Source organism: Calypte anna, chromosome 1 (genome assembly GCF_003957555.1).
Source record: "Calypte anna isolate BGI_N300 chromosome 1, bCalAnn1_v1.p, whole genome shotgun sequence".
NCBI lineage: Eukaryota > Metazoa > Chordata > Aves > Apodiformes > Trochilidae > Calypte > Calypte anna.
In genome coordinates this window covers 41,124,883-41,140,503 of record NC_044244.1, presented here as the reverse complement: position 1 = coordinate 41,140,503, position 15,621 = coordinate 41,124,883, and the positions used below count along the sequence as shown (strand labels likewise).

Sequence of the window (15,621 nt, the reverse complement as noted above, 5' to 3'; positions counted from 1 at the left end):
TGGCAGACACTGGTATGGACTTTTACCTCCACCATCATTGTTAGCTGCTGCCAACAAATTACCTGTCTGTTGCTTCATCCCGTAGCACAGGGCTCCCTTTCCCACTTGGTTACTCTGTTCTGTGTCAAATCTATGTCTGCTGCCATTATTAGACTACAACTTCATTTGTGCCTTGGAATAAACACTGGAATATTGGTGTGTTACACCTTCCCTTTCTTGATCTCAGCTTCCTCTTAGCCACTAGATGCAGGCCCTGCTCCTGCATTTGCACCATGTCTTTATGTGTAGCATTCACTTCTACCTTCCAGCTTTTTGTTCCATCATACCTTAGGTGTGTTCTACTCTGGTCTCTAAGCCTATTTCATCTTTTTAACTTGCCCTTCAGCAAGCTCAGATTTAACTTTCTGTTCTACATAAAATTTCTGTGCCTGTCTGATGGAAAGTGTATTTTACATTAATATCATTAACTTCCATGGACCTTATGGTTATATCAAGCACATGCTCAAGTGTTGTGCTAATAGAAGCACATTGGCTTGCTGAGTCATATCCTAAAATATGTTCTCTCTTTTTTAGGCTAACTGTATGTGGGTACAGAGGAAGGCCTGTGGCACAGCTCAGATACTGGGTCTCTAGCTCAGTACTGTCTTTGACTGTGGCCAGCAGCCAAGGTGCTCTGCTTTGCTTGTCCCATGGTCACCTAGTTTTATACATTTTATCCTCTGACCCTTAAAACCCTCCATTTCATTTCACTTAATTCTTTTTGGTAATTAGTTGTTTTCTTTTCTTTTTCTCCAAGCCCGCTCTCCCCTTCTCAGGAACGGATTTGAGGTTTTACTAGGGCTAGTTTAGTGCTTAACTGTATGAAGGAAATTAAATGCTGGTGGTGACTGGATGTGTGTGTTTTCTCAGCTTTCTGTGGCAGTCTGTCCAAGGACTTCTTGAGCCACAGCATTCAATTGTGTGATTTTTCTCCTCTGAGTTTTTTAATAGCCTTTTAGATCTATGCAAGTTTAGAGTGCCAGCCCAGTATTGCATCTGAGTTCCACAATGTGATGTGGACTGTGTGAAGAACTTACTTTGAATCCATTACCTGCTGGTTTATTTGTTATTTGCTAATACTGGAAGAGACAAGTGAACAATTTCAGTCTTCATTCTGCTTAAGAATTTATACAGGCTTGTCCCATAATACATTTTTCAGACTGAAAACTGTTTAGAAGTCCTTAAATGCCTTTGATCATCTGTGTCACTCTTTGTTCTGCTTTGTTCAATGTACTTTCAAAAAGACCAGAACTTCACATGATCTGAGTACACCACAGATTTAACCCCTGGCATAATGAAATTTCCTGGTTTGTTCTCTTTTCCTTTCTACTGTTGTGAATTATTCTGGTTTTATTTTTAACTGACTAAACAATGAGATGACATCTTCATAAAATTGCCTATTATAACTTTATGAATTCTTTCCCGAATGGTAATATCTAGTTCAGAACCCATCAGTCTGTGTTTGTAGTTGGTATATTTTTTCCAACACTTGAATTATTCTGCATAAATTTATATTCAGTTTCATCTGTCCTCTTATTGCCCAGTCATGCAGTACCATGATGTACTTTTGCAAGCCAGATTTCTATTTTGCTCTCCTTATTCATGGTAAAATAAAAGGGGAAAAGGGATTAGTAGTCAGTTTACAAAGGTTGCCAGTGGTGTTATCATTTTGTCATTTCCTTCTCTTTTTTTCCAGGCTGACCTTTCTCCTGGTTTTCTACTTCATTTTTTCCTATATTTGCCTAGTTCCTTCTCTGACTTTTTTTTTTACTTCCAAATGTGAAAATTCAGTTTTGCATCAGAAAAAGTGAAGTACAAAATACATTTTACACTATGGCTAAACAGGAGGCCATGAAGCCAATGAAACTTTCTGATGACATTATAAGGATGCATGGTATGACAGCTTTGAACATGTGTTTATTTTCTAACATGTGCAGATTTTAATGACATCACTTTAAATAGCCAAAAATAATTTGGCAGAATCGTTTCAAAATGCATGGGCCTGTTGGAGTGTGGCCACATGATGGCTACAAAAACAGTCTGAGGGCTGGAACATCTCTCCTTTCAAGACAGGCTGAGAGTTGGTGTTATTCATCCTGGAGTAGAGGAGGTTCCATGGAAGCCTTATTGTGGCCTTTCAGTGCTTAAAGAGGGCCTCTAAGAAGGATGAAAAAGCTTTTTACCAGAGCCTATAGTGATAGGACACGGTGTAGTGGGAGGAGCCTTCCTTGCTCCTGAGGCTCAACGAGCTGCTGGTCTCTCAATTGCCTCGCACAAGAGTGAGCTTTTTCTCTGTGGGTGTGTGTCCCACCTTTATTGGCCCCCTGGTAATAGGGGACCTGCCCTAACCAGGCACAGGTGGACTCACACCCACTCTTTGTCAACTCGAGGCACCTGGTTTATCTTGTTTCTCTACAACAGGGGCCAGCAGTTTCAAACCAAAAGAGGTTATATTTAGATTGGATATAAGGAAGCAATTTTTTACAATGAGAGTGGTGGGGCACTGGAACATGGTGCCCAGAGAAGTAATGGATTCCCCTCTCTGTAAGTGTTCAAGGCCAGGTTGGATGGAGCTTTTGAGCAGCCTGATGTAGAGAAAAATGTCCCTGCTCATAGCAGAGGGTGTTAGACTCTATGATCTTTAAAGGTTCCTTCCAACCACAACCATTCTATAATTCTATGTAATCAGGGCTAGAAAAGGTATATTGTATTACGGGACAACAGATCTAGCTCACTCTGCTGTTCTTCTCCTCAGCTTTTTCATTATTTTTATTTATTTCCTATGTGCATATAAATCAAATGTGTTGTAGGACAAAGACACATGTCCTGCTTTAGTGCACTCATCAAATAATGCCACCAAAAACATCTCTATTATTTTTTTTCCATATGTTGGTACTGGAAATTGCTTGCTTGCCTCAGTTGCTCTCATAATTCCCTTTGCTCAAGTCTGTAATATCACTTTCAATTTTGTATGCTCCAGGACCCACCATTACTTGAAGCTGGTGGGTTACCTTCCTCAAAATTTAAATAAATAGCCAAACTGTGATAGAATCTGCAACACATACTTCCATATTCCCTCTGAGAATTATCTTCTGTGCACAGATTGGAAAGATTACTTAAACTAACACATTTTATAATACACATTGTTTCAGTGTGATTGCTTGAGATTCTTCATTGTGAAAGACAGTCTTCCTATTTGGAATTCAAGTTCAAGCTAAAGTTGAAATAAGAGAACAGAAATTGTGATGGAAAACAATGAAGAGCTCTTCAGAGCATTTTCCTGAAAATGTTAATCTGACTTGTGTATCATTCATACACACACAAACAATAGATTGTTTGACATGTACTTCAGGAATTGACCCCAGCAGATTCAGCTCAAAAGATAACATTTTTATAGCTCAAAAGATAACATTTTTATTCCATGCTAAAAACATTTTAGAGAGAAGATGTCTCCTCAGCTTTAATAACTAGCACTACTAGAATCACCTGTTTGTATTATTAGATTGTAGAAAAAAATAAACTAATTTTTGTCAATAAATATCATCCCTACTTTTAAGTTTGTGTTAAAATTCAGAAATGCCTGAAACACTAGGCTTAGCTTTACTTTTGGTTTACTTTTCAGTTTTGCAAAATTATGGTATTTACTTTTCTTCCTCTCTTAATAGGTATTTTATATTTTTAGGTTCTATAGTACATTTAAAACAGATTAAAATTGTGCTGAGAAAGAAAGAAAATCAGCTTCGGAGCAGCAAAAAAAATTATAAATTGTAGTCATGCCATTTTGACCATCGGTAATTACACTATTTCAATGTTAATGTAGAAACCTCTTGAAAGAAGTATTTAAGCACTAATTATCTATTTACAAAAGAATGGCTTTGGAAATGCAGCGAAAAAACATTGAGCTATGTAGGGATTTAGAACAGATGTCATTTTTAAAAGACTGGGCATACTAAAAAAAAAATGTTGGTTTTTATTGCATTTCTCAAATGTGTGATGTCTCAGATCAGTTGGTACATCTAAGGCTCAGACAGAACAGCACAGAAAAGTGCACTGCAACACACTCTTCCAGTATTCCAGCAGTTCTGGGGAGTTAGTGTGTCTTGAAGACTTCTGAGTGTTAAACTGGCTCCTAGGAGTCTAAGGAGTATATAGGCTAAATCCCTGTGTTGGGAAGATGACCCTGTTTTCCAGGTTTGCCTTCCATGCTCGTGGTCAGAAGCTGTAGAAGCTATAGAGTGGTGGGTGCTAAAGGATTTTTTTCCTTCATTCCCTCCTTCCAAACACATTTGTGCCTTTGGGGAATTTCTTGCACATTGTATGAATAACGAGGTTGCTTCTTTCCACTGTGATGGAGTGGAAAGAAGCCAAACTTGAAGATTCTGAGTCTCTGGGATGACTCACCTAAAAATGTACCGTGATCTTAAAAAATATTGAGATCCCTGACCCCCCAAATAAACAAGAGAGTAAAAATACCCAGTCTTGTTCTGGACTAGCAGACAAGTGAAGCTTTAGGGAGGCAATGTGGCCCCGAAATGCAGAGAACAAATAGGGAACTGAAAGATCTGGAGTATGATGTCTGTGAACTGTCATTGCCTGTGGCAGAGATATTTGAAAGAGCCTGAGGAGGAGAGGCAACCAAATTCTGGTTAGTCTTCTTCAGATTTGACAGCCTCTTTATTGTTCCCTCTTGTAAAATTGTGAAAATGATGCCTGATCCGCCTACCACATGAATGTGTTTGAGGATTAGTTATTCTCGGCACACCACTTTGAACACCTATTGTGGAGCACTATACACAAACATTAAACACTGTTATTGGTGCTGTGCACCTCAAACATGACACACAGTTCTTTGTAGTCTTTCTTTCCAGAATGTGGCAACTGGGACATACTGAAAGCACATTTGTGGGATCTGAAGATGTAAATAGGAAGCTGTATTGGTGTGCATAGAGATCCTTGAAGGAATTCTTAAGTTTTTGTTTAATTGTTACTTTTCAACACAGTCCTCTATCTCCTTTTCTTTCATTGTCCCCTCATACATGTTAGAAACCAAAACTAGAAAAGCTGATAAAGAAATTTGTCTCCTCAGGCTATAACTATTCCAGGACATAAATAAAGAAAAATACTGACGAAAATCGACCCTATGACTTAGTGAAGGATTCTCAAGCCATTAATTGCAGTAATCAAAGGGAACATATCAAGAGAAGGTTCAATCTAGGCAAACCTTGCAGTTTTACAATTCTTTAGGCATCTGTTACTGACCGCTAGTGGACAGAAGGATAGATAATCTTTTGGATTGACTCACTGCAGCTACTTTAATGACCTTGTTTGCAGAGAGCATTGGGTTGGTCCTGTATAATTACAGGGTAATTAAATAAACCAGACTGAAAAGAAGCCTCTTTTCCTTCAGAAGTGATTTCGGCCAATTATTGTACATGTGCGTGGGTGCGTATAAAACACGGTATATCAAAGTCCCTAAGATGAACTATTATCAGATATTTTTTAGTTTGATTTGCCTTTATGTATTTATTTTAAAAAATCTTGTTTTGCAAATGTGAGCAGCATTGGATGTGTTTGCTGTTTTATTGTTTGATATAATTACTGGCTTTTACAATGCAAGAATGTCTACAGCTAGAAGGTTACAGATGACTTAGGAGGGAGTGTTCATTTACAGTGTTATTCCAGATTACACACCATACAAAAAGTATGTTAATGTGAATTTCCCAGACATCAGCCCCAGTGTTTAAACACAGAACTGTCAAAGAGATGCTAAAAAAGCAATCTGAGATGGTTATGCAGTCTTTTGACTGTATCACTCACTGCTGTATTCTAAAAGGTTGAATTGAGAGGGAAAAAGCATTAAGTGGGCACTTATATGATTGCCACTGCTTTTAATGAATACTAAAAATTCTGCTCAGCACAATAACAGGAGATAAGCAAAGCACATCTGCTTGTACAACTTTGCTTTTATCTTGGTGAAGTTACAATCTGATAACAGTTGTAAGCTGCAAAGGAGGTCACTGGTTGATAAAGATGCCTAACCTCAGTACGAGAGGTGTCTGGAGCATAAACATTATGCATTTGCTTTTGAATTATTTGCAGTGTTGATCTAATTTACTGAGGAGTTGCTGATAGAACAGGGTGAACCTTTTAGCACACAGAATTGTAGTTTGAGCAAACTCAGATGCAGAAGAATAGCAAACAAAGGCACGTTCAGTGCTTTTGCATTATGCAATTTGTACTTCAAGTAGTGGTCCCCCAGCATTTCAAGTTATTTTGTAAAAATTATGCTCATCATAAAAAGAACCTACTGTAGTTTAGAAGTTAAGAACTGCTGTAATAATTTTGTAATTGGTGCACAAACATGCAAAAAAAATAGATGTTAAGTTGTTTTTCTTAATTAGTAACCTAAAGTAAAAAAAGGAATAAACAATAATGTTACTAGCTAAACAATATATATTACTGTTATATACATTATGTATCCAGAACTAATCAGATTCTTATTCTAAGCAAACAAAGGCTGAGAGATATCTGAGCAGGGCTTGCCACAACTAACAAAACTTCCATGTACTTAGGTAAGATGTTAGTAAGATGATAATACCATCTGGCTATATATAAGCTGAATATGACATCCCAAGCTTTTTAGATTATAATGATCTCAAAGAATAACAAATTACATTGATTTAGAAGATTAAGGGTAGAAATTTTTTGTGTGAGAAGATGTTCTGGGAGGTAAACCACAGCTTCCTGACTTCTTCGATTCTGTCTTGCAGATGGTTAGTGAGTTCTTAGGTGTCTCATCTTATGTGGTTTCTCATTTCTTCGAGGCCTCTCCTTCAGAGTGGGCATCAGTCTTCTTAGACTTTCAGAAAACTCAAGGGACTATAGTTATCTTTGAAGCCTTTACTCCTCTGCTCAGTATAGTAAATGACTTTTGAATCTTTCAGGCATTTTCAGAGGGACACTGGGAGACAAGCACACAGAAGTGTAAAACTGTTGTACTTCTACAAATTTTGTTTCTATGAGAAAAAGATACCCTCTGATAAAACTGCTAAATGAAGTGCAAGATAATGTATCTCCAGTATTTTTCTGCATGCAGGGGGAGATTACAAAAAGGAAAGGAAAGGGGAAATGTGTCAGGAAAAATGAAGAACCGTGTAGCAGAGAAAAAGGAAAAAGAAGGGAAAAAGATTGCTCATTCCAAGTTAAAGTAGAGGCTGAGAGAATGGACAGAGCCCCATTCCAGATTGGCAGAAGGAAAAATTTGGATGTGGTGAAAGCCCTGAAGCCTGAGACTGAATTTGAGCCAGTATGTTTCTGACAGAATTTTGATGTGTTGTGGAATCAACAGGAAAAAATCCAAATATGATGAAGTAGCTATAGGTTGATTATGGAGGAAAAACCCCCTTATTTTAGGAAAAAATGTGAAATTTTGCTTAGCCATGGAATTTTTATCCCCTCCAAATGTTTTAAACTGACATTTTGATTGGTTTTGTTTCCGTGGTAATGTCAGAATCACTACATGAATTTCCAAATATATCCCATTCCATGCCAATGGCATTTTAATATTTTAATACAGAAAACCATGTAGGTAAAATTTTTCCAGACAATTCTTGCTATTTGTCTCCAGGCTATAGGGATATTTTAGCAGAAACTTCTCAGGTACCAAGAACAGAAATATCCCTGATCTATGGGCAAAACCAATCTAAATAAGAGAGCAAAAAAAACCCCCAAAAAACTGCTTTCCCCCAAATTCATAATTTTTCTTTTTTTTTTTGTTTGTTTGTTTGTTTGTTTGTTTGAAAGTACATATTTGACTCTCGTATCGTATGTTCATGTGTTTCTTGGCACTCCTGAAGGGCAGATCTATTTCTTACATGTTTGCCTCCTTAATTATACTGGGGAATTAATTTTGCCCTGGATATTTATGTGGAATTCCTGTGACAGCTATACATTTCAATGTATTTGTATACATAGATTGTTTATTGATACCAAGTTTGCTACCTGCCCACCAGTAAAGCCATATTCTAGCATCAAATGTTAATTGGCTATCAACTGGGTATTTAATCTTACTCATCTGCTAAATGGATAGCATGAGAAACTTACACCTAAGTTAATGGAACCTAATCTCTAGTTCTTTTAAATTGCTTGCCTACCATAGATTTGTTCCATCAGAATCACAACATGAAATTAGATTTTAATTTCTTTCAACATTACACTCTTTAAAATTCCTGTTTATGTTCCAGTGTAGAATGACAGAAACCTAAAATCACATAGGATTGAGGGGGGAGGGTACCTCTGGAGGATGTTCAGTCCAATCCCTTCTTCAAAACAGGTCTAGTTAGAGCAGACTGCTTATAACCTTGTCCAGTTGAATGTTAGATGAAGGACAGAGATTGCTCAGCTGCCCTGGTCACCTGTTCCACTTTTGACCATCTTCATGGTAAAATTCTCTCCTAGTGCCATGTTCCCACTTGTGATTGTTGCCTCTTGTGTCTGTGTGCACCTACGTGCAGAACAGATCTGCCTTCTGCCTTTGTTCTGAGGTCAGGTAGTTGCAGACAGCAGGTCTTCCTTTCATCTCTAGGCTAAAGAGATTCCTATCTCATCCTCTCCCCATGTGCCACATTCCCCAACCATCTTGATGCCCTTCCACTGGACTTGCTTCAGTTTGTCAGTACTTTTTTTTTTTTTTTTTTTACTGAGGAACCCAGAACTGGACACTACACTCCAGATGTGATCCCCCAAGTGCTAGATAGAGGAGAAAGATCACACCCCTTGTTCAACTGGTTTCACTGTTGTGAATACAGGCCAGGATGTGGTTGGCTGCCTTTGCCACAAAAACACGGTGCATAGTCTTGTTACCATCCTAGGTGCAGGAGTTTTCTTTTGCTTTTATCAAATTTATGAGGTTCCTGTTGTCCCCCTTTCCTAGTCTTTGGAGGTTCCTCATAATAGCAAACATGCCCTCCAGAGTGTGTCAGCAGATTCCCACCCCTGAACTGGTGTTGTCTACAAACTTGCTGAAAGTACACTCCTTCAGATCATCCAGGCTGTTAGTAAAGATGGGAGACAGTATTGGCCCAAACATAACAGCTCAGGCCATACTTCATGTGACTGAATGACAGCTGGACTTTGTATTACTAATTCTAGCTCTTTGAGTGTAGTATTCTAGGTGGTTTCTGTCCCACCTTATTAGCCATTCTGATCTCACCAATTTGGCTATAAGGATGCTATGGCAGAGTATGTCAAAAGCTAAAACCAATGCAAACAAACATCTAGTTCTCTCCCTTATCCACAGAGCAAGTCATCATCTCAAAGAAGGCAATTGCTTTGGTCATATGTGATCTTCTTAAGGTAAAGCATTGGTGGCTGTTCCAAATCAGTTTCCTGACTTTAATCTACTTGGAAGATTACTTTGTGGGAGATTTGTTCCATAATTTTCCCAGGCCTGATGTGAATCTCGGTGGCCTGTAGTTGCCCAGATTCCTCTTTTTACCTTTTTCGAGAAGGAGTGGTGTATTCCAATCATTTTCAAAGGTGACAGAGCTGTGATAGACAAGTGGTAGGCCTGTGTCCATCCATTGCAGCACTCCCATCTGGTGATCTATCCCACTGTGTCTTCATAGTCTGAGAGATGTCACAGCTCTCTACTATGCATGGACTTCTCCTTCTTTCTGGTTGTGTTCCATGCTGTGTCTGAGAGGCTGTTTTTACAAGGGTAAAGAGACAAAGCCCTCTTCATCCTGTAGTCCCCCAGCTACTTCCTCACTGCCTCCATGCCCTCACTCAGTGCGACAACCCTTCCTCAACACACGTTTAATTCTTCCCTCTGTTTTAGTGAACCTGTTGTCAAGACTTCCCCCATTTTGCCAGGGGAATTCCATCCCTCCACAGCAGTCCTTGTTCTTCAGAAATGGTATTGTGGTCATAGAAGCTGGAGCCCTGCTTGCAGTACCAGCCACGAAGCATCATGTTGACTGCAGGATGCATCTGTTACCACCTGAGCAGTGAGCTCCCTCACTGGGAGAATTAAGGAGGTCACAGCCCCCTCACTGTTATCTCAGGGCTGTCAGTCACTCTTGATATGCTCAAGGTCTCTCTGGTGGTACCATTGGTGTCCACGTGGATGAACAATTAGGGAATGTAATATTTAGCATATGCCAGCTTTGGGAAAGAAGGAACAAAAAAAAAAAAAAAAAAAAACAAAAAGGAAAACCACTTAGGAAAGGAACAGTTAGCCAGTGTCTTTACTAAGGCTTCGTTTCATGGAGTTTGTAAATCACAGACAGAAGGAACCCACTGCAATGGGTGTGTTGTAGCAGATTTTTGTCATTGGTAGGAATCTTTCTTAGCAAAATGCAATTGTTACAAGAAGGCACAAAAACCTGCATGAATGGGAATTGAACATTCTCAGCTCAATTTGTTTTAAAAGGGACAGGAAATGTGCTTGTGCTTGGTGTCTTTAATACTCAGCTTGCCATTAGCACCCGCTGGCAGGTGTGGGAATAAACTATTCAACCTGGGATTGGTAGAATTATCTCTGGTTGAGAGCTGGTGTCACAAAAAGTGATAGAAAAGTGATTATTCTAAAACTAGGGACAAATGTGGAAACAGCTATTGGACTATGTTCTCTTGGGGAAGTCTTGGCCCTACCCAAGTACTGAGCCAAGACTACAAATAGAGCAGTATAGAACATCATGTATTTGTGTTGGAAGGACAGAAGAAAATAAGAAAATACAGAACAGTTCAAGTAATAACATATAAAAAGGAAAAGTAAGAAGTTGTAGGCCAGAAGTAGGGAAGAGCTGCTGCTTTAAGGTAGTTTTCAGTGGATTTTAAGGCTATAAAAGGCACTTGAAACATTCAACATTTCTCTGGACTCTGCTGATAGACTATGTTGGACTGTGGTCTTGGCTGCAGTGTGGTGGTGTTGGTCCCTGTGATGTCAGTGGTAGGAGGACTGTGCTTTAGTCCAGAGATGTTTATCATTCAGTGTTGACTTCTCCATGAGGACTAGAGTGAGCATTGGTAAGTATGGATCACACTGGAAGCAAAGAAGGTGGGAAATGTGTAATCAATATTGTCTGATAGCTGAGGGTATTAATCTGAACTTCTTAACTGGTGTTTTACATGTCTAGTTCATGACAGCAGTGTCCAGCCAAGAACAGGGTCACAAAGAGTCATATATAGGGTTGCCTCTGCACTTTGAGCAGAAAGTGAAGCATGTCCTGAAGTCTTTTAAGAAACAAAGTTTAAATGAAATGTTGATTCTACATGCAAGCAGTGAGAAATACCCCTGTTAGACAAAAAGATATGGTAAAGAGGGATTGTGGAGACAAAGAGAAAGAAAAAGGTTTAGAAAGTTGCCTCCTGGTATGGAATGAAAGGGAAAAAAAATGAGCTGCAAACTCATCAAAACCACAGTTGTTAATTGAAAAGCTGACAGACCTGTAACTACAGCAGTGCTTCTGGCCGCCACTGTAATAAATGTAACTGTACATTTAGAGTAATCTGCTAATTTGCCTAAGTAACACCCACAGACAGCAACATGACATAAATACATTAGTGGAAGCAACAACTGTAACCAGCTCGTACAGGTTCTTGGCTGCTAGATGGATGGGTCAGATGAGCTGGAAAAGATTTACAAAACAGAATAGAAATGGAATTGTTAACAGTATTGCAGCACACAGGATTTCTTTATTTTCCTGTTTCCCCAAGGCCTGTGTGTTGGATGCTCATACTTAATATGGCATGTAAGGAACATTTTTAACTTGTGTATGCATGTGTACACACACCTGGAAAACTTGTAGAGATGGAGTACACATCTGCAAAGTGCTAGGCATCTCAGGAGCAAAAATGACAGGATTTACATCTCAAGTAGTCTTTCAGGTAAATAATCAAATTTCCAGCATTCAACATGTAATCATAAATACTTAAATGAGTTTCTATTAGTAAGTGTTCCAAAGGCACATGTATGCTGGGTCCAGAAAAGAGTGGAAAATGTGCAATTTTCTTAATACAGGTGTTGTAAGAGTCTGAAATACATCCTTTAGAATTACCTCGATCTTTTTATTTTGCAAATAATGAGTTCAGCCATGTAGCATCTCATCTGGGCTAGCACAGTTCTCTGTTGTCTGTCTATATAAATGAATTACACTGTTTTATTGTGTTCCAAAGTCCTCCTCATGCCAACTTTTGCCACCACATATTGATGGTTTTTTTTACATTTTAAAAATATCCTACCTTTCGGTTAGGTTTGGGGTTATCACTAATTTTTTTCTTTATTATCAACAATACTTTTTAAAATAAAAAATTACAAGATTGCTGCTGTGCAAGATGGGTCTCAGTTTCAGTTAAATATTTCTTTCTGCTCTCAGTCTCTTAGTCTGACTCTCTTCATCCTAATGCAAATTAATAGTGCAGGAGCAAAGTTAATGAATGCAGCTTCACACAGTTTCTGTCTTTGTTTCCTCTTACATATACTTAGAATGTTTCTGCTGAGCTTTTTGAGACAGGTAATGCCTGCATTCAAGGGCAGTATCCAGTTAATAACCAAATGTGGAGTCAGGTGGAAAGTTTCTGTTGCAGTGCTGCTCTCAGGACGAGCTCACATGTGTGGGCATATATGTTCTTGCCTTCATCAGGAGCTTGTAAGATTTTTCACTAAATATGAGTTGTAAAATATTCTAGAACATGAGTCACTTTAAATTATAGCTCATAGATCTAAGGAAGTCACTGAGAAAATGGAGCAGGTAAAAACATGGGAGAGAGGCAAAATGCGAGACTTCTCCGTGGGATGTGGAGTTTTGACAGCTAAGCCCAATCCTTGTCTTGCTTGAAGACTTGATCTTAACATCAGGACAAAGAGAGCAGCAGACCCTATGGCTGACCCAAGTTCTGACTGTAAGACCTTCACAGTAACAAGTCAAAAAAGACCACAGCTCTGGGAGAAGAGGGCTGACATTATTTTATCAAGCATTATGGCCAATCTTCTTTGAACCCTAATTTCTGTCAAATAGTTATCATCACTGTCACAGTAAGTGATACTTGCAGCACAAATGGCAATTAACTACAAGTAAATAGTAGAGCAGAAATCTGCAGACTGGTTTTTAAGGTTGATGAGTTGATAGTAGTTTCAACACATAAATGCTAAGCATGCTAAATCAATGCACCCTGAAAAAGACAGCAATGTCATCTACCTGAAATCACCAGGAATCACAGTAATGTGCAGTAGGGATATGCTCAATTGTTTCGAGTACGTGAGCATATTATAGGAATCGATAATAGTTGGTGAGTCTGTCTGTTTGCTTTTCTCAGCAAACAGAGATATTCAATAAACCAAATAATTTGTTTGTTTTTCACTGTTTCAGGTAGCCTGCCCTATGAATACAAGATTGTGATAGCAGGAAATCATGAATTGACCTTTGACCAAGAATTCATGGCTGACTTAATCAAGCAGGACTTTTACTATTTTCCCTCTGTTTCTAAGCTGAAGCCAGAAAGCTATGAAAACGTACAGTCTCTTCTAACAAACTGCATCTATCTTCAAGACTCCGAAGTGACAGTGAGGGGATTCAGGATATATGGCTCCCCTTGGTAAGCAGGTTTTTAAGCATACATAAAAAATATTGTTGATTGCTATCACATCAGCCATTTCATATGCACCAGCTATATTTGGATTGCTTTATCATGAAGAAAAGTAGTACTCAGTTTGATAAAGTTTTTGTGTTTTCTTGTAATGAATCATTCCTGTGACAAAATAATGTACTCGCACCATGGGTATTGTTTATCAAATAATGATGGGAAAAAGATAATGTACTGCTTAAACTCTGAGCCAGGAGCAATACTCCAACATAGTCCATGTAGGATTTTTTCTGTCATAAAATATGTTTTCTATACCTAGTGATTTTATATAATTACAGGTTAATTTTATTACAAGGGTTCACTGTTTTGACAATTTCCCTCCTATAGATATTTGAGGTTCTTTAGTGTACACAGGAATCATTTCACACAGCAAGCTTGTTTCAGCATTTGTTTAGTTTGTTGTTTTTTTTTTCAAATATCCCTCAGAATCCTAATTTCTATTAGCAAGTAAGCAATCCTTTCCTCAAGGTATAGTTGAGCTTCTAAACTAAAGAAATCAGTGGCAACTTATTATTTAATGGATTTTGGTCTACTGCATAGAGTGAATACTTAGAATTCCTTGGCAGTATGGGAGACAGATGGGCTTTGGCTTCCTGACCTTCACCTTGGACCTTGTATGTTGGACCTTGTATGTGTTGCTACTATGTCTCTTACTTAATTTACATTGCTACTGTGCTATTTCTGCTAACACTCCTGTAAACTGAGTCCTTTTTGAGCATTCAGTATACATTCAAAATATGAAAAAAAATTAAAAGGCAGGTTTTTAAGGTAATCTGTTATTCTTCATTTTAAAATCACATCAGGCTGGAATGTAGCAAACAAGTTGTCAAACCTGATGCATATACCCCAACGTGAATTTTCAGTGTGAATAAACTGTGAAATCTCTTTTAGATTCTTTTTTTTTAAATGAAAATTGGCATTTTCCCATTTGGTTACTTGAGATGGGTGTTAATTTTCTCTGAGCTTGTTCCTCTACATTTGTCTACATTAAATAGCTTCCCTCCCAGATGCACCCTTCTCTCTCTCCCTCTTAGATTTCCAGATCTTTCTGGGATTTTTCAGCCTACCCACCTGCTGTGTTGTAGTTCATCTTCCTCTTGTGTCTCCTATGTGTTCAATCAATGTACAGTTTACTTCGTTTTCCAAATTATTAGGGAAGATATTAAATGTTATCAGTCCCAATATTAACTTCTGAGAAATGCCATTTGGCATCTCTTCCCATTTTGATGTTCAACTGTAAATACTGTAATTATGCTCTGTTTACAATATGTCTGGCAACTTCATATCTTCATTGCAATATTCCTACAAGGCACCATATTTCCAATGTCAGTAATAATTTTCCAGGAAGTAGAGTACCAAAAGTCTCATTAAAGTCTGGATAAATTACATTAAAGCAAAACACTATCTATAAAGTAACACTAAGTAGAGGCTACAGGAAACCATTTGAACTTTTTGTGTATTATTAGATCTTGAAAAATCTGTTGAGAAAACTTTTGTCCACCCACTAACCCATAAATAATGTTTCTGTAAAATCAGATCTGCTGCCTTCCCTTGGTGCGCTAATCCTGTCATTTTGCACAAGTCGTCTAAGCTCACCAGCCTGCTCGTGAAAAAAAAAAGGATTGCTTTCCATCTTTTATGCACGTTCAGATTATATCTGAACTTCCATACTACTTTTCAGAGCGTTGTTAACTCATCTCTCACCCCCTTATCATCCTGGAAGATGAACGTTATAAGGTCTTTTGAAGATCTTTGCTTGTGGGAGCAAGGCTCAACGGAAGTCTTCCAGGCAAACTATTTTTTTTTCGTTTGTTATTTGGCAATGCTGAATGAAGTTTCCATGCTAATTGATGCCATCTCCAGTGGAAACAACAGCAACAACAATAATAACAATAATAAATCACTCGTCATTAATCTTATCAGAACAGAAGATGGAGA

At 38.3% G+C, this 15,621-nt stretch overlaps 1 protein-coding gene across 1 annotated transcript in view; it reads left to right on the top strand.

Annotated features, from left to right (window-relative positions):
• MPPED1 (metallophosphoesterase domain containing 1) overlaps positions 1-15,621 on the top strand; it is a 61,974-nt gene that overhangs the window by 21,571 nt on the left and 24,782 nt on the right. The window contains exon 4 of the mRNA XM_008490245.2: positions 13,410-13,635. Within this exon, the coding sequence (XP_008488467.1) occupies positions 13,410-13,635 (226 nt within the window). The remainder of the gene's footprint in view (positions 1-13,409; positions 13,636-15,621) is intronic.